A 27,929-nucleotide genomic window follows, 5' to 3' on the forward strand; every position below is an offset into this window, starting at 1 on the left:
GTTTGTGTGTGTTTGCACGTGTGTGTGTGCGTGCAGGGCGCGTGTGTGTGTGTTTGTGCTTATGTTGTGTGTTTTTTTTGCAAACCCCATACCTTCATTTTGCTGAACCCCCCCGTTACATAAGAGTCAATCAAGCTCCATAACCTTTGATCTTTTCTCCCGTTTTGGCAGTTAATTCAGTAGATGTGACATTCCTGTGGGCACAGGTGTACTGCACCGCTGCTGCTCGGGTCACCTGGAGGGGGGAAGGCGATTTAACGCCTGGAGCTGCTGCTACTGCAGAAGTAGCATATCTGTCTCATATCCATCTCATATCCGTCTCATATCCATCTCATATCACGTACGTCTATATCCATCTCATATCGTCTCATATCCATCTCATATTCTCCGTATATCGTCATATCCGTCTCATATCCATCTCATATCCGTCTCATATCCATCGCATATCCGTCTCATATCCATCTCATATCCATCTCATATCTGTCTCATATCCATCTCATATCCATCTCATATCCGTCTCATATCCGTCTCATATCCGTCTCATATCCATCTCATATCCATTTCATATCCATCTCATATCCGTCGCATATCCGTCTCATATCCGTCTCATATCCATCTCATATCCGTCTCATATCCGTCTCATATCCGTCTCATATCCATCTCATATCCGTCTCATATCCATCTCATATCCATCTCATATCCGTCTCATATCCGTCTCATATCCGTCTCATATCCATCTCATATCCATCTCATATCCGTCTCATATCCATCTCATATCCATCTCATATCCGTCTCATATCCATCTCATATCCATCTCATATCCGTCTCATATCCGTCTCATATCCGTCTCATATCCATCTCATATCCGTCTCATATCCGTCTCATATCCGTCTCATATCCGTCTCATATCCGTCTCATATCCATCTCATATCCGTCTCATATCCGTCTCATATCCGTCTCATATCCGTCTCATATCCGTCTCATATCCGTTTCATATCCGTTTCATATCTGTCTCATATCCATCGCATATCCGTCTCATATCTATCTCTCCTTCCTTCTGAGCTCCCAGGTGCTCCTTATAGAACAGCCAAGCTTTTCTATCCACTGAAGAGCAGCTTCAGGATTCCCTCTTCCCTAATTACACTATGAAGGTCACATGTGTCTTTGTGTAAGTGTGTGTACATGTTTTCACGGCACTGTATGTGTTTTTGCCCCTTCCTGATTTCCTCTATTATTGCATATATGTCGCACCAAATTATTTCACATCTTTAAGAATAATTAAATATTAGGCAAAGGGAACCTGATTAAACACAAAACACATTCTTAAAATTATTATTTCATTTATTTGAAAGAAATATGGGTCGTGTGGTCAGTTCTGTATGACTCCTCCTGTAATCATGCTGTTAAATACAGTGAAAAGGGTAAAAGTGAAAGAGAGAGTTTCTCTGTGTGACAATCATGGAATAAAAACATTCCAGCTAGGAAAGGGTTAATGTGCCAGGGGGTGTTATTTAAGCATTTTCTTTATTCAGGGATTCAGACTGATTTTCCTGCAGTGGAAAACCCCATCCCTACCCTGGCCACAACAAAATGAGGTCAAGGAATGCATTGCTCATCAAGACACTTTTGACAGTCTAATTAAGAATGTTCATTTAAATGTTCATTTAAAGTTAACTCAGATTTTTTCACAAACTGTGGGGTGGCTGATAAGGCAGCCAGGGCTGACTACTCTCCAGTAAATATTCATTTTTCATTCCTTCAGTTAGCTCTGTGGAAACAGGGTCAGTGTTAGCAGACGTTTAACAGCATCCCGGGGAGAAGGCACTGGGGAGAGCGATCTACGTGCCTCTGAAACCTGGCTTCACATTCTCAAGTAGAAGAAAGATTTTTTTAATCACTGCAGTATTCTGCTCACAGTAAGATTAAAATGTTTGAATTATTTTCTACATGCACGCAGTGTAGAAACTGACAGTTTACTTTCTTGTGCTTGAGATAGAGATTTGTGGAGCCATCAACACTAAGAGAAAGAGAGGGAGAGAGACAGAGTATGAGAGAGAGACGAAGGGACAGAGAGAGAGAGAAAGAGAGAGAGAGAGAGTTATAGAAAGCAGGGGTGGCTTGGTAGATTACAGAAAGAAAGATAAAAAGAAGTTATTCAAATATGGGAATAAAAATTTCCCAGAGGAAATGGATTTTCCTACCACCTTACTAACAAAGTATCCAGGATTATTTACCTATTTATATATAACAGCCATTTTGTGTCAGAAATCTAAGCGCTTATGTTACAGTGAATCAGGACAGGGTTTATCGAGCCAGTTAATATGGATGATTAAACATCTCCACCCCTCCAGAAACTAACCAATCCCATCAGGCTGAGCACACAATAGAGCCGTACGGCCTCTGCACGTTTTTAAAATAACAAAGCAAGAGAAATCCCAAGATGGCCCCTCCAGGAGAAGCCATAGCCGTCTGCATGAGACTCCATTAAACTCCCGCCCAGGCGAGAAAACATAAAGGAGCTCAGGAAATGGAGGATAATGAAGCAACCATTCCTACATTACAGTTCACACAAAAAGGTACGGAAATCCTGTTAAACACTGAATCAATTTCACGCAATCTTATTTTAATGTTTCTTGTTTTTTTAACCATAGGCTACCGTACATTTAACACATATGTTGCCCGCACAGGAAATACTTACTGTACCATATGCTAAAATTGTGTTAATAGTTTTGCGTGATGTTTGATCAGGTTTGTCCAGTGAAAATGGGAAATATCAGAGGGTGAGGGTGAAGTCATCCAATAAGCACTCAGGCGCTGGATGAAAGTACTGCATCTTTATTTAACAGAAAGAATCGCAAAACGTGGACACATGGGACGGAAAAGAACATTTCATACTGCGATTACCCGCACAAACCAACCCTTCAACAGAACGAGAGTACACTTCACTGAAGGAGCTCAGCAAGAGAAACTGGATTTCGGACAGTGTATCACCTTATAACATTACAGTTGTACACAGCAATACAAAGTGCTTATTACAAAAACGACACCCCAGGGATTAATTGTCATAAAAACACAACAATCAAATAATCTCAGATATGCTGGCAATAGATCAGTTTTCACACTCTAAATTCCAACACTTAATTCCAATATTAAGGATGTGGTACAGTGTGGGAATGTCGATGCTCCTGTAGGCAGTCTTTGTTAAATATGAAAGTCTGCAGATTTAGAAAGTGGATTGCTGTGGTGAAACATTTAACTGTGTTTACTAGCTCTTGAGTCAGTTGCATTATATTATATTGTATTATATAGAAAATGTAGAACAAATAACCAAACTTACACAGTGTAACTTGAGATTTAAAAAAATGAAAGAGAATTAAAAACTGTGTGCAATTCCTCAAATCAAGCTATCTTAATGCACTTTCCTCCTGTCCATAACTGTGTGTGTGTGTGTGTGTGTTTGGGGGGGGGGGCGGGGGCTGGAGGAATAAAAAATACTGGTAATTTTGTTTTATATGTGCATGTAATTAGGTAGTTGTGCTAAGTAGCTTGTGCGCTCCTTTGCAACCAAAAGCCCATTTTCTTTTCAGTTAGGTTCTGGGAATGGCAGAGGGGGCAGTAACACATCACACGCACTCCACTGGAATACCTACGGAGACTGGAGAGGCATTTGGACTTTTCTGAGCATTTCCTAAAGACAACACTTTTGCATGTACTCAAGTAAATATTTAAGGTCAGATAATATCGACTTTGGATAATAATGGACACACCCTTGGATTTATCTAAAGCTCAGTATGGTTACCTTTGACATTTTGTTTTCTAAATGACCATAAAGCTTCAGAGCCAAAGTATGGAAATGGATTGAACAAGATTTGCATAACAGAGAAAATGTATTTTTAGAAGAAAGGCTGGCTTCATATTTCTTAAATATCTTATTTTCTGCTCATGTACCTCAGATATTGGATCAGCGCTTTTGTTTGCTGAAGATAACAATCTTTCTTTAATTTCTTATTAGTAAATTATTGGTTGATAATTTACCCATATTATAACAATTAGGAGCCAATTACTTTCTATGTCAACAGCCAACTTTACATGAGCTACAGTCATGTTGTACCATGTAGTATACAGACAGATTGGGGCAAAGAAGGGTTCAGTGTTTTCTAATATTGAGTTTCTGGGAGGAATGGTAACTCTATGTAGCCTTAGCTAGAAAGCATTATGAAATACATATCCTACATATGAAATATAAATTCTCCATATGAAATGCATATCCTACATATGACATACATATCCTACATATGAAACACATATCCTAGATACGAAACACATGAAATATGAAATATGTATGCCCCACATTTCACTTGGCAGTTAAAGGGTTACAAATAAAACTGTGCATATTTAACTCAGGAAACCTGTATGTACGCAGTTTTTGGCCCAATATTCTTTCACATTTTTATGAATGTAACACACGCATTCCTGAGCACAGGAGCGGAGTACTCCACACACCTCGGGGCAGCGCTGCCCAGCGGGTTACTCCTGAATAAGAGCGTATCGGGATTAGACAAACAACCCAACCCCCCACCCCTCAGGGGAAAACAATCCATAATAATCAGTAATCTGTTTTGGTTTCACGACATTTGGGCAGTTTCAGTATATGCAAATGCAATCTGTCATATGTTCAGTACAAAGCAGCTACTTAATAAATGCCCCTGGAGCATTTAAGGGTAATCTGATTGGCTATAAAACCACACGCAATCATGCCGCGTCCTCCGGGGATGTTTCCTCTGCTTATCTCAAAGGTCATGTGACACAGCGAATCGTTTGGCATTTACTAAAATGCAGGGCAGGAAAAACAAACGTGTTTGTATTTCCTATCGTATCTCTTCATATGCAGCATAAGAAACTTAATGCTTATATTTCAGCTGAAGGCTGGTCTTTTTTTGCGTGAGTGTGAAGCTTGGTTTATTTATAGAGGTGAGAGGAGTCCAGGCGGTCACCCTGTTTGTGGGGTAATTTATGTCCAGAAAAATCCACTCTCATTGGGACCGCCTGTTATTTTTCAGTGGGCCTGAAAACGCGCTTGGCGATTGTGTCCCGTCCGCGTAGGCCCGTTTCAAACTGTCACTTCTGCATCGCATCACAGTGTAAAGCCACACCCCCATGCTCCACAGCACAGCTCAACAGACAGGGTAACCAAGGTAACCAAGAGGCGCAAGATTGATGTTGCAATGAGCCAGTTGTCAACACACACCAAACACTTTGACAGATTTGGTTTTTTTTTGTCACTGCTGCTGCTGAACTATTTCTATGTCAGTTTAAAAGATAGGTCCACATACAATGCCCTTGAAATCCCAACTGCCACTTGTAATTCAGCTAAAAGTAGAATGGGGCAGCAACTCCAACTCTGCACTTGTGTAGGCAAGGTGGGTACGTGTCTGGGAATGGTACCAGTGAACACAATCAAATACACAAATACAAAGGCACACGCATGTATGCGCACACACACACACACACACACACGCACACACGCACACACGCACACACGCACACACACTATACACACTATATAAACACTACACACACAATATACAAACATTACACTCACACACACAATACAAACACTATATATGCACACACAGGCACACTATACAAACACTACACACACACACTACACACACACACTATACACCCACACCCACACACATACATGCACGTGCGCATAGGCTCCTGTACACGCACACGCACAGTCACTGTCAGGGACATATGATACTGTTGCACACTCACACTATACAAACACTATACACACACACACACACACAGGCACACTATACAAACATTATACACACAAACACTATACACCCACACCCACACACATACACGCACGTGCGCATAGGCTCACACACACATGCACACGCACACACATGCACACTCACTGTCAGGGACATATGACACTGTTCAGGACATGTTGCTGGTAATAAATGTTACCTTTTCTACTTAAAAGTGTCCTTAAACAACAGAGCCAGTTGTGGTTAGATTGAACCTGGGCCTTTGCCATCTGTTCCTTCACAGTAGAAGTCTAGACAGTTTCTTTGTGTTTAAAAAAAAGCATGTGAAAATATATAATTCAGAAATATACAGTATAATAGCACACACAAAGCACGAAGCTATGACCTCTGCCATATTCAGGCCAGAGAAGATTGCTGCATAATTCATAATCCAATTTTTTTCTTAATTTTGACGAATGGAACCCTCCATACATGCTGCGCAAGTGTCAATATTCAACATCAGGGTCAGTGACCTCCGAGAACACAACTGAAATATCACCCATCAATGCGTTGATGACACACTGGACATGACATTTTCCATTTATTTTCCAAATGCACTGAATTCACAATATCTACAAAATGCACAATATATGCGTGTGTAGAATCACATGTAAATATAGTGTTTGCCATTTGCTCTCACACAATGTCCATATATCGCTGACTACTGCCTACTACCAATCTACCACTACCTACTTCATTATTATCAGAAAGATTATATATTGTGTGGAGATTGTATATCATCTATAAACATGTGCATCCTATGTACGACTATCATGAAAATATATAGCTTACATTTATATATATATTTTCGCTTTTGTACATGAGTGTCCCTTGCCAAGCACCACCCTCTGAGGCCTGACAGCCATCAGAGCGTGAGCCAATCAGAAACGAGGATGAGCAGCTCTAGACAAAAAGCCACGCACAGTCAGACCTTCACTGCCGTCCACAGATACAAACGGCACGATTGTCCTGCAGTGACCTCTGCTCGGTACAGGAACATTATTCACACTGCATAATGAACTTTCACATTTCACTCTTCCAAAAATAAAAGGGCAAAAATAAAGAAGCTAGAGAACGTTCTTTCACTGTCCCAAAGACTACTCTACTCCCATGGACTCAGGAGTGGGTATGGGAGTATATGGCTATGGGTGTCCTATAAGCATGACCTTAGAAAGGGAAACATTGTGTGAATGTTTTCTGAATGAAAGCTGAGATATAACTTTCCCTACATGCTCACAGCCATTGATCTGATTTATAAAGCTGACGTTGTCCCAGTGGCCTTTTTCTAAATGGATCAGTATCATCATATTTCAAAACAAGTCAGCTGGCAACATGTGTGTGCAGCACTTACATAAGCCATGAGAAATGTGTGTACAGTGGTCTGCCAACGCATTCGCTCTAAAGATGCTTCAGCCAGTTCAGTGGTGTTGAGCCCAATGTCTACGAATACAAAACAAAAACACTGAGTAAAACAAAATACAGGCACCAAAATCATAATATTCTTCCATAATAATTATTGAAATAATAATGCAGGATCATGGTGATTTAGTGTATATAGGTAATCAGGTATCAATAAATAAATAAGTAAATAAATAAATAAAGTCTGTTCTTGGGCAATTTCATTAAAAACAAACCACATCACATGAATGTAAGACATGTGTAGTATATCCAGCAGGACTGATATCAGCCTTGTATTTTGTGCGAGGGTTAGAATGTGATATCAGCCTTGTACTGTGTGTGAGGGTTAGGATGTGATATCAGCCTTGTACTGTGTGTGAGGGTTAGGATGTGATATCAGCCTTGTACTGTGTGTGAGGGTTAGGATGTGATATCAGCCTTGTACTGTGTGTGAGGGTTAGGATGTGATATCAGCCTTGCACTGTGTGTGAGGGTTAGGATGTGATATCAGCCTTGTACTGTTGTGAGTTGATGTGATTCAGCTTGTACGGTGTGAGGTTATGGTGATATCAGCCTTGCACTGTGTGTGTGAGGCTTAGGATGTGATATCAGCCTTGCACTGTGTGTGAGGGTTAGGATGTGATAGACAGTATCCAGTAGCACTGATATCAGCCTTGTACTGTGTGTGAGGGTTAGGGTGTGATACCAGCCTTGCACTGTGTGTGAGGGTTAGGATGTGATAGACAGTATCCAGTAGCACTGATATCAGCCTTGTACTGTGTGTGAGGGTTAGGGTGTGATACCAGCCTTGTACTGTGTGTGAGGGTTAGGATGTGATAGACAGTATCCAGTAGCACTGATATCAGCCTTGTACTGTGTGTGAGGATTAGGATGTGACATCAGCCTTGTACTGTGTGTGAGGGTTAGGATGTGATATCAGCCTTGTACTGTGTGTGAGGGTTAGGATGTGATATCAGCCTTGTACTGTATGTGAGGGTTAGGATGTGATATCAGCCTTGCACTGTGTGTGAGGGTTAGAATGTGAGGGGGGCATGCAGGGTTCGCCACGAGGAAAACAGCATGTGCCAAAGACTACTTTTGATGTGGGACTAAGAAAGGCACATTTAATCTCTCCTTCTCTCCAGGCGAACTAAGGCTGCTAAAACAATAAGTGTCGCTGAACAAGAGATGGCATGGGGTATCCCCGCTGGAGCCCCGAGCAGGTCCTGGTGATACTGCACGAGTCCGCAGGAGACTCAACACCGTAAGCGGCAGAGACTGAAGGCTGTTAATGAAGCTTTCCCTTTCTATTGGCTACCGAGGTCTGAAAGAGCTGACTATGGCGGCAGGCAGCCAATGGCTGAGCAGCGTCTCTCAGAGTCATGTGACCAGAGCAATCTGGAAGGAGCTAAACACACCCGACAACAACCGGACAAAGAAAACAAAATGACAAATGACCATCTAAATCTATATAGATATATCTACAGTATCTGTAGCTAAACCTATGGAGACTGGCAAATATCAAAATGAAGTTAAACAAATACAATAGCAACTCATGGACAACACGTGGCATCTTACATGGAATTGACTGGGTGGTTTTCAGAGTTCACTTCTGTGGGTTTGATGTCATGATGGTGGGCTTCCTGTTGACGTAGGTGGCCCAGTAGACCAGGTTGAAGATGAAGAAGAGCACGGGGAAGATGATGCGGGAGATCTGGTCCACTCGGCTGACGCGGTTGTAGGACTTCTTCCCCTCAATGAACTGCTCTTCCATGCGCGAGAACTTCACCGGGGCTGCGGTGGCACTCTTGGCGATGGTGGTCAGACCCTGATCTTTGGCGACGTTGATGGCGTAGGTCGTTCCGACGATGTTAAACGTATTGTTGGCCTTTTTGGAAAGTGACGTAGATTCTCTTCTCTGAAAAAAATAATTTAAGTAAAGGCAAATAAAAATAATACATGTACACACATGCTGAGACAACAACGTTGCTTCCAGCCAAGATTTCAAGAACGTATATAAAATTAAAATATGTAAAAAAAAAAAAAATACAGGTGAAATACAAGTACGTACTAACGCTGGATAATTATGAAGCTGTTTCTCTGGAGAGACAAAAATCACCAATAAAGAGTTAATCCGTAATACCACTTCCATCTAGAAACAAAAAAACTGTCCTGCAATAATGTAATTATAATGTAATTATATATTTCTAATCATAATGTATAAGGAAATTTGTCCAAATTAAGAGAGACTCCATCACTGGTACACTGTGATTCACTGAACATAACTGTCAAGTTTTTCCTCATTGGGAGTTTTCTCATGTACCTGCTATTTGGGGGTTCAGGCTTGGTGTTTGCTCTGTTTGCTCTTTTGCAGTTTTATTGTTTCTGGTCCTGCTACTCTGTAAAGTGTCTTGGTGACAGTTATCTGTAAAAAAACGCTATACAAATAAAATTGAACTGAATTGAATGGAACATCGTCAGACTCCTCACTGAAGGGACGGTTCCCAAACCTCTCACAGGCTGAAGAGCAAAGAGCTTCTCCTCACGGTTTGGAGGGAAGTGAGAGCCTGGATCACAGGTACACAGACAGAACTGAAGAGTCTATTTTAGACTCAAATGAATCACATTTCTAAAGTGAAAGAAATGCAATCATTGCCTATGTTTAAAATCACGTGTACATTGATTAGATACTGCTGTAAAGTTTAGGGAAATCAGTAAAATGTTATTAAATATTTATTGTTTACATGATTACAGGGGTTCTCATGGTTCTGGGGGGTCACAGGAGGTACTGTATTATTTATTTACATCATTATTTCATCAGCCAGAGCAGCTGAATACAAATGTAACTGATCTCAACTGCTTGTGTGCTTGTTGATTTGAAACTGGATACACGCACGCACGCACGCACGCACATATAAACTGTGATGGAAACCTGCACCTCGATATTCTATTTGCAGAATACAGTATTAAAAGATAATTAAAACCATATTATAATTAAAATCAATAAATAAACCAGCACACATAATAATTCATGTGCTGCTAATTAGCATCAGGGGATACCATAACGATGCTGAGAGTAACTATGAAAAAGATAAGAGAGGAAATTAAACAACCCCACAGAAAAACCATTTTTTTGCACATTAAACAATTTATCATTTTAAAATTAGGGGAATTAAAATTTAAAGCTATTTGCTTAGATTCACTTTATTTTTTATTTTCTTGATATAAAGATCATTCTTGTACATGAGCATGAGTTTCACTGACAATGTATTGGGTGTCAGTATTTTGCACTGCTCATCAGACTGATTTCACTAATCTCTCTGTGAAACAGAGGGAAATACTTTCTGTTTCACTGGGGTTCCAGAAGAGAGAGGAAAGTCCTGTGGACATATTCATCCCAAAACAGAACATCCAGGGGCTCAGACATATTTTACCATGCATATATAAGTGCCAGCACAATCTACTTCAAAGTCCCTAGTTTAATAGCTCTGCTTTGAGATTTACAGACTATTAAATTCTATTCTATCCTAATGATTTTAAAATGAAGCTGCATCTTACCACACATATCATTTTAATTCATAAAAAAAACACCTGGCACACACACACACACTCACACACGCACGCACGCACGCACGCACGCACACACACACACACACACACACACCACTGAGGGGGTAATAACAGAACAAAACTCTCTCTTTCTATCTCTCTCTCTGCCTCTCAATAAACTGCTCCTCTTTCTCTCTCTCTCTCTACCCTGCCCACTCTCTCTCCCTTTCACACTCACACACACACACACACCACACACCACACACCCACATGCACATGAACACACATATTTGTGCACTCATACAATCACATTTAAAGGGCAGTCTCTATTGATCACGGGCACGGTTTAAACATGCAACACTGAATTCACAAGAAATCACAACAGATCCTTTCAAAGACTCCACTCCACAGAAACAACACACAGCTCCATTTTGTATTGGGTAGAGAAGCTCAACTGCTACAACAAATTTCCCCAACAAGTTCCCTTGCTGGAGAAATTCTTCAGGACATGCCAATCCACGAAACAACATCACAAGCAGCACAACACCAAACAAACCCAACAACCAATCAAATAGTGTTACCATGTATTTGATTGCAGAAGAAGAAGACGGGTGGGGGTTATATGGCTGTTTGTTCAGATAAAGTGTAAGGAACGAGCAAAGCCGTACATTTTAGGAATAAAAGTCCTGTCCGGATGGATATTTTTGGGCCCGTAAAGAAGAAATGTCCAGGGGACAGAGGACACCTGGTCAGCCTGAAGCAAAGTGACCAGCAGCCGACCCAGAAGTGAAGAATTCAACTCCAGCGCATGGTCCTCCAATACATACAAACTTATAATTAATTTAAACAAAGGAATTAGCATCTAACTGGCATGTGTCCAACCCACTTATTTTAAAACAATACCTATTTAATCACCTCAACAACCGTCCCACTTGTTGTCATAATAAACTTTTTTTCATTTTTTGCCGATCACCAGTTGTCACTGCTGCTGACACACCATGTTCTGCGAGCTGCATGTGGGAATTGCACTAAGCCAGTACCAGCAAACATATCACATCTCTAAAGTGCTGATTTGTCATTTTTATTGTTTGCTATCTACAGAAAAAATAAGAAACAATATAATAGGACTGCAAAAATACATTTAAACTCCAATCCAATATGTAATTATTGCTATCAGGCCATTAGTGATTATCTGATGGCTAGTTAAATAAAATAAAATAAAATAAAATCAGCTCCTGGCCCATCTCAGGATACCTGCTGCCCCACACTGCAGGCTCATTTTCCCCAGGGGAATGTGAAGCGACAGCTCACTAAATCTATTCCACTAGTGATTCCGAGTTTATGTTCTGGGGTTTGGGCAGCAGCGGTGACATCACAATGAACAGTCCAATCAGAAGGGAAGGCAGGTCCAGTGAGGTCAACTGCAGACTTAAGCCTGTCAGTCTGATTTAGAGCACCAATCCAGGCGCAGGCCAACCTGTGAGGAGGCAGCTATGGGGCAAATCCACACTGAGGTGTGCAGTTAGCTGCACCACACCGGGAGGATAAGGTGCATTTACTCTGAGCTAAAACCCCAGTGCTCAGAGAAGCACTCTGTGCTAAAACCCTGTGCTAAGAGAAGCACTCTGTGCTGAAACCCAGTGCTCAGAGAAGCACTCTGTGCTGAAACCCAGTGCTCAGAGAAGCACTCTGTGCTCAGAGAAGCACTCTGTGCTGAAACCCAGTGCTAAGAGAAGCACTCTGTGCTGAAACCCAGTGCTCAGAGAAGGACTCTGTGCTCAGAGAAGCACTCTGTGCTGAAACCCAGTGCTCAGAGAAGCACTCTGTGCTCAGAGAAGCACTCTGTGCTGAAACCCAGTGCTCAGAGAAGCACTCTGTGCTGAAACCCAGTGCTCAGATAAGGACTCTGTGCTCAGAGATGCACTCTGTGCTGAAACCCAGTGCTCAGATAAGGACTCTGTGCTCAGAGAAGCACTCTGTGCTCAGAGAAGCACTCTGTGCTGAAACCCAGTGCTCAGAGAAGCACTCTGTGCTCAGAGAAGCACTCTGTGCTGAAACCCAGTGCTCAGAGAAGCACTCTGTGCTGAAACCCAGTGCTCAGATAAGGACTCTGTGCTCAGAGAAGCACTCTGTGCTGAAACCCAGTGCTCAGAGAAGCACTCTGTGCTCAGAGAAGCACTCTGCGCTGAAACCCCAGCCCGTCCTGGTGACCGCGGGCTGCTTCGGTTCGGTGCGGTGAAACGTCTCCCTGATAAGGGCGAGGCGAGCACTGATAACGGGCGCCGGAATGTTCCGCGGGGCGGCTCACTCTCTGCGGGGGGGGAGCGCTCCTTCAGCACTTTACTCTTCTCCTCCCTCCTCTTCATAATCATCAAGCCTTTGTTGGCTGATGGCTGCTGCTTTTCCCCTCTTTGCATTGTTTGGGCTCTCGCTCTGCCGGCCCCCCCCTCATTCACCCCCCCCCCCCCAGTCACCCTACAGCCCTGCAGCCCATTGGCTCGTCTCCTCCAGTTCAGCCACATCACTCAGCACTGAATCTGCTGATCCTCTCCATTCTGTGCTGTACTGTAATCTCTCTCTCTCTCTGCACATTACATTACATTACAGCATTTAGCAGACGCTCTTATCCAGAGCGACTTACACAACTTTTTACACAGCATTTACACTGCAGCCATTTATACAGCTGGATATATACTGAAGCAAGGCTTACTCAAGGGTACAACGGCAGTGTCCTACCTAGGAAACGAACCTGTGACCTTTGAGGCCAGCTCCTTACCTATTATACAGGACTACACTGTGCACCTTGCAAGAGGAGTAATGCAGAGCACTAAAGCAGCACCCCAGTCTGCATCCACCTTTCACCCCCTTATTTACATGTAGTTATGTCAGAATTTCAGCAGTGATTACTAAGGCTGGGTGGTTGTCATGGAAATGACTGGGCACTTAAGGTTGACACCTACCATCCAAAACTGTCGAAAAATTACAGAAAGCAGGAAAAATGTGGGAGATCACAGAAATGGCAACTAAAAGAGAAAAAAGGCAAAAAACATGGAATCTGTGACACACGTGACTTCTGTGTCAAACACCCAGCCACACTGATCACTCCTGCCACATGACATAAGAAATGCGGCTGGTCACCCGTGTAACAACACAGCCGACCAATCCCCTTCCTCTGCGAAACTAGGCACTGGCGGCCATATTAGAGCGATGCACAGAGGCAGTGGTGGCCATATTAGAGCGATGCACAGAGGCAGTGGTGGCCATATTAGAGCGATGCACAGAGGCAGTGGCGGCCATATTAGAGCGATGCACAGAGGCAGTGGTGGCCATATTAGAGCGATGCACAGAGGCAGTGGCGGCCATATTAGAGCGATGCACAGAGGCAGTGGCGGCCATATTAGAGCGATGCACAGTGGCAGTGGAGGCCATATTAGAGCGATGCATACAGGCAGTGGTGGCCATGTTAGAGCGATGCACAGAGGCAGTGGCGGCCATATTAGAGCGATGCACAGAGGCAGTGGCGGCCATATTAGAGCGATGCACAGAGGCAGTGGCGGCCATATTAGAGCGATGCACAGAGGCAGTGGTGGACATATTAGAGCGATGCATACAGGCAGCTAGCAGTCCTGTGCTATCAGATACTGCCTGCTGGGGTTTTCAGAAGCCTCACACTATCCATAATGACTCCTTATCAACATTCTCTGTAATTACCGCTCTATGGGACGGGAACAGCCTAAAGTACCTCCACTATGAATGACTGGATGAGCAGAACCACAGAGATACAGGCTGACTGGGCCACCAAACAGGGCTCAGACCCAGGAGTGACCCGCGGGATTACGATCCGCACTGAGCGGTACCGGGGCGGGGCTGATCCCTGGGCCTGAATAACGCTGACATTAAACAGGACCAGAACAAACTCAAACAGAAAATGCCAGTGATAGGAGCTCATTGATAAGGAGATGTAGGCTACCATTTCGACCAATGATTGGAGCTCAGTGATAAGGAGATGTAGGCTACCATTTGGGCCAATGATTGGAGCTCAGTGATAAGGAGATGTAGGCTACCATTTGGGCCAATGATTGGAGCTCAGTGATAAGGAGATGTAGCCTACCATTTGGAAAGCCTAGGTTGGAAAAAACATGTTCTTCATAGTCCTTCTTGGATATTGGTTAGTAACATTTATAGCTACAAAACAAGAGTATGACTAGAGTGACAAAGGTACCATTCAAATAAAGAATTAATGGTGAAATTGGTGTTTTTCTTCTCCTCTTTCAGGAGTTACGAACACTTCAGAGTTTTGAACGACCCAATTCCCAAAGTATTCCCCTCTCGGAGGTTTTTGGAGTATCTCAATGAAGCACACACAGGGAAGGGAGCAGTCGGGTGTTTGGACACAGCTACAGGGAAAAGGAGAGACTCTCATCAGTCAGAAACAATGGAAGCCATTCACCAGACCACTACCACAATGAGCCAGGCCTTGCACCCACACCACAGTGACACATATATGGGACAGACCTGTGTCCAGTAGGGGGCGCTCCCCTCCGCTGTGCCACTCTGCTGCATTCCACACGAGGGCTGGCGGGGACAAACACAGCGCTGAAACCAAGCCGCGCATCGCGCAGCGACAGAGCTCCTCAACACTCTCCTCTTCCCCTTCCCCGCTTTGCAGGCACAGGGAAACCGTACTGCAGAACACTCTGTGTGTGTGTGTGTGTGTGTGTGTGTGGGGGTGTGTGTGTGTGCGTGTGTGTGTGTGTGTGTGTGTGCAGGGGATTGTGTGTGGAGGGTGTGCTGCAGTGAGTGTCCCTTCCAACGTATCGCACAGCGCTGCTCATAAACATCAGGACCCTCTTTTAAAAGGGCAGCCCAGCTGTCTCACAGATACTACACTCTTCTCCTGCATTCTGTCTACATTTTTGGTTTATTTTTTTTCTCAGCCTTTACTGCATTTTCTCTTGTTTTACGCAGTTCCCGCTCAAGCTGAAGGTTTTATTCTGTTGAACTGTCAGTACACGAAGTGGTTCTTAGCAGATAACACAGCATGGCCTGCGGGACACTGAGATGGGAATTCCTCGCAGTATTTCACAGGTACAACGTCTCCTGAACCTTCAGAGAAACAAATGAATCTCCTCACCTCAACCTGACAGCTTAGAGGACTCAGAGGTCATGACCACTGGACGTCAAGAGAGCAAATGATCAAGATTAGCAAAAAAAAAAAAAAGCCAATTAAAAAAAATATATAAGCTGAACTGAAATGAGGCCATAGATTCACTGTAGATGCAGAAGCCTGATCTGGGAGAAAACAGTTCTTCACTCTCTCACCATAAACACATGCTAAAAGATTTATCTGATAAACATTTCATTACTGTCATAGGAGGCCGTGCCACCAAAAATCTGGGACAAGCCCATCCTACGTCTACCGCAAGAGCGAAGAGGAAATGAGACTCACTCAGACTGCTCGGCAATTATTCCTAATGATCGTCAGTTTAGCCCAAGCCATGTGTGCTAAGCCAGGTGGGACCAGTCACACTGGGGCGGCCGTTTCCCAGACAGGAAGTGACACGATGAGACGGGGACAGCGCTGCTCACCCTTACGACCTGCCCCTCCCTCTTGCCGTCCCACGCCCAGCTGCGTTTGGTGAAGTAGTTGACGGTGGCGAACTCGATGAGGGCGGAGAAGACGAAGGCGTAGCAGACAGCCATGAACCAGTCCATGGCGGTGGCGTACGCCACCTTGGGGAGGGAGTTCCGGGCGCTGATGCTCAGGGTGGTCATGGTGAGCACGGTGGTGACCCCTGTAGGGAGAGACAGAGACACGGGGAGAGGGGGTCAGCACGGTGGGGAGGGGGGTCAGCACGGTGGTGACCCCTGTAGGAGAGAGACAGAGACACGGGGAGAGGGGGTCAGCACGGTGGGGAGGGGGTCAGCACGGTGGGGAGGGGGTCAGCACGGTGGTGACCTGAGGGAGAGAGACAGAGCAGGGAGGGGGTCAGCATGGTGGGCAGAGGGGTCAGCACGGTGGTGACCCTGTAGGAGAGAGACAGAGACACGGGGAGAGGGGTCAGCACGGTGGGCAGAGGGGGTCAGCACGGTGGGCAGAGGGGGTCAGCACGGTGGTGACCCCTGTAGGGAGAGAGACAGAGACACAGGCAGAGGGGGTCAGCACGGTGGTGACCCCTGTAGGGAGAGAGACAGAGACACGGGGAGAGGGGGTCAGCACGGTGGGCAGAGGGGGTCAGCACGGTGGATGAGGGGAGAGCAGGCACAGGGAGAGGGGTCAGCACAGTGGGCAGAGGGGTCAGCAGGGAGAGAGAGAGACAGGTGGGAGGGGTCAGCACGGTGGCGAGGTCAGCACGGTGAGGAGCAGAGGGGGGCAGAGGGGTCAGCACGGTGGGGAGGGGGGTCAGCACGGTGGGCAGAGGGGGTCAGCACGGTGGGCAGAGGGGGTCAGCACGGTGGTGACTCCTGTAGGGAGAGGGGGGGGAGAGGGGGCCAGGACGGTGGAGAGGGGGGGTGAGCACGGTGGGAAGAGGGTGAGCACGAGGAGGGGGGGTCAGCACAAACACACTAAACACTCCAATACACAAACAAGAGGAAAAGAACAGACACAAATATCCAGGAGATGTGTGTGTGTGTGTGTGGAGGAATGAGACATGCCTCCTGCCATCAGACCTGAGACATTTACATCACAAACACACAAACGCAGCTGGGCTCTCTGATTCAGAACACTGTTAACTGTGTGTGCATGTGCGTGTATGTGTGTGTGCGTGTGTGCGGGTGTGTGTGTGTGTGTGCATGTGCGTGCAATTTATTCTCACACGTGCACACACACACACACACGTACACACATATTCTGACTAGCACGTTTCAGATCACTGGTTCAAATGAATGGCAGGAGGTTAATACTGATCTGCGCATCGATCTGTCAGGAATTCATATGATAATTCCCTTCCGCTCACCTTGAATTTGCAAATTAATGAATAATTATATCTTACATCAATCACCATGAAATCAGCATATAAATCAGGAATGAATAATCTTCTGATTGACTTTGAATAGTTCAATAGTTTATAAAAAGCCAGAGTAATTCTCTTTTTTCTTTTGCCAGATGCATTGTAGTACTGAAGTAATCAAATCTCTTTCTGTCTAAAATGGAGTTAATACAGACAGCTGTCACGTGACCTTGTGAAGTGTCAGAAGTCCATTAGTCAGCAGTAAATGTAATCAACTTGCAACATCTTACTCAGGTAAGTTATTTAAAGAAAGCAGTTATTTAAAGTTAGCATGCTGACTTGACACTTCAGCTTCTGAAAACAAATTGAGAATTTAAAAAACTAATATTTTTCATCAATAAAACAAGGCAATGTACTGAATGAAGTCCAGAGGAAGAGAGATGTGGTGTGAATACTAAAACTAGGTCCTGTGTCTCTTTCCCAAAATTATATTAAGAATTAACAATGATGTATAAAGCCTGCGGATATTTAGTTGGTGGCAGGTGGCTTCCTCTTTTAAAAAGCAATATCCTCTCCCGTACCTTCCAGTTTCGCTGACATGAATATTGAAAAGCAAATAACTTGTACACAGAGGAGTGAAGCTGTTCTGTCCCTTTGGCCTGTTAGCAAGCCTCTGGCCAAGAGTTAAAATGGAAATTAATTAGCATATCACACAGCTAGACACAAACTAGGGTGGTGTACAAACAGAAAACTATAACTACACCTTACTGTAGCCAAAACCTTAGAGGACTTACACATTTGTGTAAAAAAGTGGTTTTAATTAAATTAGATAAAAGAAATACAAATAAATTAATTTAAGTTAAGGAAGAAATACAGTTAGAAAGTATGTTTTGACAGAGAAAAGACTTGAAGTGAAGGCCTCTGGGATTTTGAGCACAGACTTTATACTGAACATGAAAGAAGGGCTTTTAAAAAGGACAAAAATAAGGAGCAAGTCACTGAACCGTCATACAGCCTGAAACCTCTGAACACATGGACAGTGCACACAGACTGAAACCTCTGATGACTGGGACAGTGCACACAGACTGAAACCTCTGATGACTGGGACAGTGCACACAGACTGAAACCTCTGATGACTGAGGTTTTGGCTACAGTAAGGTGTAGTTATAGTTTTCTGTTTGTACACCACCCTAGTTTGTGTCTAGCTGTGTGATATGCTAATTAATTTCCATTTAACCTGGACAGACAGATGATGCACATGGGTAAGGAACTGGGCTTGTAAGAAAGTGATTCGATGATCCGGGTAAGGACACAGCTGTTGTACTCCTGACAAGACTAACCTGATTGCTTCAGCATAACCAGACTGTAAACTGTGATACAATGTAAAATGCCTTGATGATACAGTTGTGAAATCGCTCTGGATAAGAGCGTCTGCTAAATGCCTGTAATGTAATGTAATGTAAATGACTGGGACAGTGCACACAGACTGAAACCTCTGATGACTGGGACAGTGCACACAGACTGAAACCTCTGATGACTGGGACAGTGCACACAGACTGAAACCTCTGATGACTGGGACAGTACACACAGACTGAAACCTCTGATGACTCGGAAAGTGCACACAGACTGAAACCTCTGATGACTCGGACAGTGCACACAGACTGTACCTTCGTCTTTCCTTCAGATTGACAGCAGGCTGTGATAATGGGGTCAGATTAAAGAGCTTTAGGGGGAAAACACACACAGACCTGAGCCACGACTCTCAAAGGAAGTCCAGACTAAGTGAAAGAGCGACTCCAGGACTGAGGGGTAATTGAAAAATGTGACCATCCCATGCTGCGCTAATCTGCTCATTTTAAAACAGGGGATCTCCCGCCTATCCCTGCAATGTGTGACTGGCAACCAGGATCTCCCACCTATCCCTGCAGTGTGTGACTGGCAACCAGGATCTCCCGCCTATCCCTGCAGTGTGTGACTGGCAACCAGGATCTCCCGCCTATCCCTGCAGTGTGTGACTGGCAACCAGGATCTCCTGCCTATCCCTGCAGTGTGTGACTGGCAACCAGGATCTCCTGCCTATCCCTGCAGTGTGTGACTGGCAACCAGGATCTCCTGCCTATCCCTGCAGTGTGTGACTGGCAACCAGGATCTCCCGCCTATCCCTGCAGTGTGTGACTGGAAACCAGGATTTCCATGACAGGACTGAGAGATAAGCGCCTGTGAACGATCGGTCACAGGTGACTGCACCTGCCTTTGCTCCTGGTTTCTTGGGAAATACGAATAAAGATTAGGCCATCCAGCGATATAAGCAGCCATTCCACATGGCCTGCTCTCAGCTGCTGCAGTGGTAAAGGAAAATAAAAACGGCCATTTTACAACTAGAGAGGTGCATTTATCAGACTCACTGCCACAAATACACTGGTACACGTAAAACTGGTTTGTCTTGTAAATGTCTTCACAGGAGAAATAATATAATTGATTAGGTTACTTGCGAATAAAAATAAAAATTCTCTGAGTCAGTACTGAACTGAATACTTGCAATGGGTTGCTTTTATGAGGCCGGTCTCTACTCTAAGCTGAATTCTGGGGAAAATGAGCAGCTGAGAGAGAATTAAAAGTGCCTTTATCATTATCAATTTACATAATGTTCATTACAATGCGACGCGATGGTGATGCTCTTCATTACACTTAGCATACACCTTCATGTGCACCTGGAAAAAAAGAGAATATTAACTCTTGAGTGTTATCCTTAAATGCATTGTATCAAGACAGATTCATCCATAGTGTAATGTGTCAGCTCAAAGCATCTCGTCCTACACTTGGGTGGGTGAAATTATTACACACAGCATGATCCACAGGAAACATCAGGTTATTACACACAGGATGATCCACAGGAAACATCAGGTTATTACACACAGGATGATCCACAGGAAACATCAGGTTATTACACACAGGAAACATCAGGTTATTACACACAGGATGATCCACAGGAAACATCAGGTTATTACACAACAGGAAACATCAGGTTATTACACACAGGATGACCCACAGGAAACATCAGGTTATTACACACAGGATGATCCACAGGAAACATCAGGTTATTACACACAGGATGATCCACAGGAAACATCAGGTTATTACACACAGGATGATCCACAGGAAACATCAGGTTATTACACACAGGATGATCCACAGGAAACATCAGGTTATTACACACAGGATGATCCACAGGAAACATCAGGTTATTACACACAGGAAACATCAGGTTATTACACACAGGATGACCCACAGGAAACATCAGGTTATTACACACAGGATGATCCACAGGAAACATCAGGTTATTACACACAGGATGATCCACAGGAAACATCAGGTTATTACACACAGGATGATCCACAGGAAACATCAGGTTATTACACACAGGATGATCCACAGGAAACATCAGGTTATTACACACAGGATGATCCACAGGAAACATCAGGTTATTACACACAGGAAACATCAGGTTATTACACACAGGATGATCCACAGGAAACATCAGGTTATTACACACAGGATGATCCACAGGAAACATCAGGTTATTACACACAGGATGATCCACAGGAAACATCAGGTTATTACCACAGGTGATCCACAGGAAACATCAGGTTATTACACACAGGATGATCCACAGGAAACATCAGGTTATTACACACAGGATGATCCACAGGAAACATCAGGTTATTACACACAGGATGATCCACAGGAAACATCAGGTTATTACACACAGGATGATCCACAGGAAACATCAGGTTATTACACACAGGATGATCCACAGGAAACATCAGGTTATTACACACAGGATGATCCACAGGAAACATCAGGTTATTACACACAGGATGATCCACAGGAAACATTAGGTTATTACACACAGGATGATCCACGGCCTGCCAGAGAAATCTGGGCCCCAGCACAGGTGGCGAGCTGCTGAGCGCACAAGCTGCTGTTCCACGCTGGACCGTTACACCTGCACGTCACTCCTCCCGCTGGAGCCTACACCTGCATCTGTTCCAGCCTCCTCCTGGAGCGTACACCTGCAATCCTTTCCACCCTCCTCCACGCTGGAGCCGTTACACCCTGCATCCTGTTCCACCCCTCCTCCACGCTGGAGCCGTTACACCCTGCATCCTGTTCCACCCTCCTCCACGCTGGAGCCGTTACACCCTGCATCCTGTTCCACCCCTCCTCCACGCTGGAGCCGTTACACCCTGCATCTTGTTCCACCCCTCACGCCCCCTCCCACCCCCGCTGGAGCCGTTACACCCTGCATCCTGTTCCACCCCTCCTCCACGCTGGAGCCGTTACACCCTGCATCCTGTTCCACCCCTCCTCCACGCTGGAGCCGTTACACCCTGCATCCTGTTCCACCCCTCCTCCACGCTGGAGCCGTTACACCCTGCATCCTGTTCCACCCCTCCTCCACGCTGGAGCCGTTACACCCTGCATCCTGTTCCACCCTCCTCCACGCTGGAGCCGTTACACCCTGCATCCTGTTCCACCCTCCTCCACGCTGGAGCCGTTACACCCTGCATCCTGTTCCACCCTCCTCCACCTGAGCCGTTACAACCCTGCATCCTGTTCCACCCCTCTCCACACTGAGCGTTACACCCTGCATCCTGTTCCACCCCTCCTCCACGCTGAAGCCGTTACACCCTGCATCCTGTTCCACCCCTCCTCCACGCTGGAGCCGTTATACCCTGCATCCTGTTCCACCCCTCATCCACGCTGGAGCCGTTACACCCTGCATCCTGTTCCACCCCTCTTCCACGCAGGAGCCATTACACCCTGCATCCTGTTCCACCACTCCTCCACACAGGAGCCATTACACCCTGCATCCTGTTCCACCCCTCCTCCATGCAGGAGCTGTTACACCCTGCATCCTGTTCCACCCCGCCCTCCTACTGCCAGTGGCCAGAGACACGTTCTGTTTCTGCCCACACTTCAGCCTTTCCTAAGCACTGCATTTATGGAAAATAATGTACCATACTACACTATATCATACTATACTATGCAATGCTATACTATACTATACTATACAGCATATGTGTGTTTAATACTTTATAAATTAAATTATACATTTTTGTATCCCGGGTTCAGTTTAAAGTTTCGAACAAGCCCCATTCACAAATCTCTCAGATCCCAGAGGCTGTACTGCAGAAACAGTGGTTTCTACTCCATTCATCAGAGTGATGTAGTTCAGAATGCATCCAGACTTCCTGCACATAAAAGAGTAAAGAGCTCCTGTACCCCTTCAGCACTGGGGATGTGGGGGAGGGTTCTCATTCAGCACTGGGGATGTGGGGGAGGGTACTCATGCAGCACTGGGGATGTGGGGGCAGGTTCTGCAGGTTTAAGGACACACTTCAGCAGTAAATAGCCCTTGTAGCTGTAGACGTGGAGATGTCAGCTGGTGCCCATGGCAACATCGTACAGCGGTGCTGAGAAGCCCCAGTCCTCCAGTCTGATAGAGTTCCTGATGCCCTCTATGACACAGGGCCACCTGCTCTACAGATGGTGCACAGGGGAGATTTATGCCCCACAGGGTAAATATATACCCCACAGGGGAGATTTATACCCCCCAGGGGAGATATATACCCCACAGGAGAGATATATACCCCACTGGGGAGATATCTGCCCCACGGGTAAGATATATACCCCACAGGGGAGATATCTGCCCCACAGGTAAGATATGTACCCCACAGGGGAGGGGAGAACATAAACAGGGCCAGCCAAGGCAGTAAGAGCAGAATCTGATAAAGACGAGGCCCACTCTTTATTTCCCAGATAGCCCTAAATCCCCTCAGTGACAGCATTCTAGTTTAGCTGCTTGTGCGAAAAGGAGACGGAGACAAGCTTTGTTAGTGTGAGTTTAAATCACTTGCTCACACCCCGTCCAGCAGTCAGTCATATTCACATACACCTGCGGAGAGCCACAAGCAAAATTATGTTGGAAAAATTATATCAACATCCATAAATCTGGCATGTAAATTAAGCATCTGAAGCATGTGCGTGCTTCAGTGGCATATAAACAGTAACTGCACTTTCAAATGATATACAGACAGTTCCTATATATGTTTATGATGTTCAATTCCCATATATTTTTGGGTCGAGCATGAGGAGGTCGGTGCAACAATGCCTTAAATCCTACAAAGTTTATGAAAATTTGTAGGTGGTTAAAGGTTTTGTAGGTTTTGTTATTCCATTTAGACAAACTTACAAAACCAACTGTTGGGGATAAAACACTAAAACACTCCATCTTCTTAGCATAGCAACAGTCTCTAAGGATGGCAGGACGTAGATATTTTGCTAACGGTCAACTGAGGAGACATTACTGAGCCACACGATTGGTGGGGAGACATTACTGAGCCACGCGATTGGTGAAGAGACATTACTGAGCCACGCGATTGGTGGGGAGACATTACTGAGCCACGCGATTGGTGAAGAGACATTACTGAGCCACGCGATTGGTGGGGAGACATTACTGAGCGATTGGCAATGGAACATGTAGGCAGATACATTAATCTGGTAGCAGAACCTTCAGTCTAATCAGCAATAGAGGAATGTTACTGAACACATATGCAGCGCTGTTTCAATTAAGCCTCGCGTTGGAGTTACAGACAAAAGATTTGTTCTCTTCCTGAAATTTAAAATCATGTTATGCTGCAAGGGAATATTTCTTCCGCCATGATTTCGAATAATATTGGCAGAGCTCTGCTCATGTTGGCGGTTTGGCTGGATTCCATCTGGATGAGAGGAGAAACCACAGAGGTGCTGTAGGATCCCCTGCACCTGACACAGGAGGGCTGAAGGTCTGTGGCTTTGCCTCAGATGTTTAACACTGAATGAACAAGAATCTCCAGAACCTTCTCCAGCGCTCTGTCTCTGTCCCGAGCCAGAGACGCCACGCACGGCACCAATTTATGTCTTTGCCCCTGGAGAAACACAGCCTCAATTCTCCAACTTAATTTTGCTCCAACTTTGCTCCAGCTAATCTGAAATTAATTAAGCGGTTTTCACTGGGCGAGATAATTACAGGTGAACCCAGTGATCCAAGCACAGGCCTCGACTCAAATTCATCACTGTCCGGGGACAGACAGCCGTAAACCACCGGCGAGCTGCTTTCCTGTGAAAAAAACTCACAGAACCCAGCCTTACTGCGTTTGCTCCTCCACCCCCAGCCCTCCACCTCAGCAAACACACAACATACAGAAACACGCAGAAACACACAGAAACACACAACATACAGAAACACACACACAGAAACACACAACATACAGAAACATGCAGAAACACACAACATACAGAAACATGCAGAAACACACAGAAACACACAACACACAGAAACACGCAGAAACACACAACACACAGAAACACACAACACACAGAAACACGCAGAAACACGCAGAAACACACAACACGCAGAAACACACAGAAACACACACACAGAAACACACAACACAGAGAAACACATAGAAACATACACACAGAAACACACACACAGAAACACACAACACACAGAAACACATAGAAACATACACACAGAAACACACAGCCATGTGACTGAAAGGATACCCGCCCTGCTGCTGTGCATCAGTGTGCTACATTCTCCCGGGGTGGGGGCTGGCGGGTCGGGGGGGTTAGCAGTAGCTCAGTCACGTCAGGGTTAGAGCAGATGCTCAGACTCATCCTTAAGGAGGGGGGCGGGGGATGGGGGGTCAGATGCTCAGACTCATCCTTAAGGAGGGGGGCGGGGGTTGGGGGGTCAGATGCTCAGACTCACCCTTAAGGAGGGGGGGCGGGGGGATGGGGGGTCAGATGCTCGGACTCATCCTTAAGGAGGGGGGGCGGGGGGATGGGGGGTCAGATGCTCAGACTCATCCTTAAGGAGGGGGGGCAGGGGGATGGGGGGTCAGATGCTCAGACTCACCTAAACGGTGGGGGCAGGGGGATGGTGGCAGAAAGGGCAACTGACCAAACACAGTCGAGGGAGGGCAGGTACGTCTGAATCACAAAGTAGCCAATCTTCCTTTTCAGGTGGAAGTAGTGCTGAATCACAAGTAGCATTCTCCTTGGGGAAAGTAGGGTCAACTAGATTCTCAACAGAGGAGAAGAGAGAGGAAGAGGGTATGAAGTATTAATAAAGCTCATGTTCAATCCAGACACACAGTTGAAACATATTCAATAAGCATTATTATTTACGTGTTAACACACCGATGTGCATGCTCATGTTAAACACTGCAGAAACAATTGACATAAATAGCAGAGCGATGCTTCAGAGAGTGGAATCTGTTTGAGTGGAGGTCGATAGATTGCTCGGTTCCCTTTGGATATGACGGTTTGAGAAATAGACGTCTTCCACCATTAAAAAGGCATGAGTGGGAAAACGAACCTCGCACAGATGAAGCAGACACTTCTGTTCACCGCACTTCCAAACTGCTTCATGATCAGATAAGATAAAACACAGCTGCCATAAAACTGCGGAGTTTTTATACAGCAACTTCACCGATTTCATTTATGGCCTTAAAAGTGCTGAGCAGTGATTGTCTGAATGCCTAATGCGTACGACAGGAGGAGAAATGACAAATACATGCACGCCTTTCCAAAGAGCCTTTTTATTTAACGGAAAGCGAGACAGAAGACAGGACGATTAAACAAGAGAGAAAGGAAGACACTCACAGTCTTCAATACCTGCCAGAAAAGAGCACTGAGTAACTGTTGTTTAGTGGTGTAGGTGCAGTGACGGGTGGAAGATGGAACTCCTCCATCCTAAGTCAGTATAAAGCGCCCTTATCGCGTCGTACCAAATTCACGTTGGGTCGTTCTGTCACTTCAAGGTTCATCACGGAGACGGGCTGCAGTTCAAGGTAATCATGCCACCACTGTTTGTCTTGTCAATTTGTTTCTTGGACAACACGGTTCTGTTTATGTAGTTGCGCAACCAGCCTGAACAATGTATATCTACAGAGATAAAATGGTTTGTGATTTTATGCCCACAAGGCACAAGGTTAGACAGCACACCAGCTGCAGCCCAACAGCTAAACAATAAGACAAAAAAAAGAAAGAAAGAAAAGACACCTCAAGCAAAACTGTAGTCAGTGTTGCAGCCGTTTTAGATAAATAGTGTTTGTAGCAAATATGTACACAGAATACAGTATCAAATAAAAGTGTCTGGCACAATATTATCTCTACTGAACTGTCTGTAATTTGAGTAAAGATTATCTCTACTATAATGTGTAATCTGAGTAAAGATTATCTCTACTGAACTGCCCAATTTGAGTAAAGATTATCTCTACTGAACTGCCTAATTTGAGTAAAGATGATCTCCCTACTGTACTGTCTGTAATTGAGAGTGCAGAAGGGCTGGTCAGTGGCACCACACACACACACATGCACACGCAAATGCACAGACACACACACACACACACGAACACACAGACACACACACACACATACATGAACACACACACGCACACACACACACAGTCTTTACAGCAGATGTGTGGCTGCAGCAGTTACCTGTGCTGGAGCTGATAGTCTCTTTGCCAGTAACATGCCCCAGCAGGTCATACTGGTTGAGCCTGGAGCCGTCCTCCGCTACTGCGACAGACATGTTCTGGCCTTTGGTCCAAAGGTAAACCACCTCATTGTTAGTGTAGGCATCTAGACAGGGAGACATGCACAGCGATTAGCGATACTAAACACTCCAGATCTGCAGTAGTGAATGGCCACTACTGTAGAAACAGAAGCTCCAGATCTGCAATAGAGAATGGCCACTACTGTAGAAACAGAAGCTCCAGATATGCAATAGAGAATGGCCACTACTGTAGAAACAGAAGTTCCAGATCTGCAGTAGAGAATGGCCACTACTGTAGAAACAGAAGCTCCAGATCTACAATAGAGAATGGCCACTACTGTAGAAACAGAAGCTCCAGATCTGCAATAGAGAATGGCCACTACTGTAGAAACAGAAGCTCCAGATATGCAATAGAGAATGGCCACTACTGTAGAAACAGAAGCTCCAGATCTGCAATAGAGAATGGCCACTACTGTAGAAACAGAAGCTCCAGATCTGCAATAGAGAATGGCCACTACTGTAGAAACAGAAGCTCCAGATCTGCAATAGAGAATGGCCACTACTGTAGAAACAGAAGCTCCAGATCTGCAGTAG

General features: G+C 45.1%; 1 protein-coding gene across 1 annotated transcript in view; it reads right to left on the reverse strand.

The window, feature by feature from the left end:
• Positions 1-2,819: 2,819 nt before the first annotated feature.
• gabra3 (gamma-aminobutyric acid type A receptor subunit alpha3) overlaps positions 2,820-27,929 on the reverse strand; it is a 120,026-nt gene continuing 94,916 nt past the window's right edge. Inside the window, exons 7-15 of the mRNA XM_064349549.1 lie at positions 27,134-27,421; positions 18,304-18,315; positions 17,202-17,234; positions 16,838-16,946; positions 16,680-16,796; positions 16,359-16,590; positions 15,285-15,344; positions 7,795-9,138; positions 2,820-7,695 (exon numbers count right to left, since the gene is read on the reverse strand). Coding sequence (XP_064205619.1) covers positions 8,827-9,138; positions 15,285-15,344; positions 16,359-16,590; positions 16,680-16,796; positions 16,838-16,946; positions 17,202-17,234; positions 18,304-18,315; positions 27,134-27,421 — 1,163 coding nt within the window. The 3' untranslated portion in view covers positions 2,820-7,695; positions 7,795-8,826. The remainder of the gene's footprint in view (positions 7,696-7,794; positions 9,139-15,284; positions 15,345-16,358; positions 16,591-16,679; positions 16,797-16,837; positions 16,947-17,201; positions 17,235-18,303; positions 18,316-27,133; positions 27,422-27,929) is intronic.

This window comes from Anguilla rostrata, chromosome 9 (genome assembly GCF_018555375.3).
Source record: "Anguilla rostrata isolate EN2019 chromosome 9, ASM1855537v3, whole genome shotgun sequence".
Lineage (NCBI taxonomy): Eukaryota > Metazoa > Chordata > Actinopteri > Anguilliformes > Anguillidae > Anguilla > Anguilla rostrata.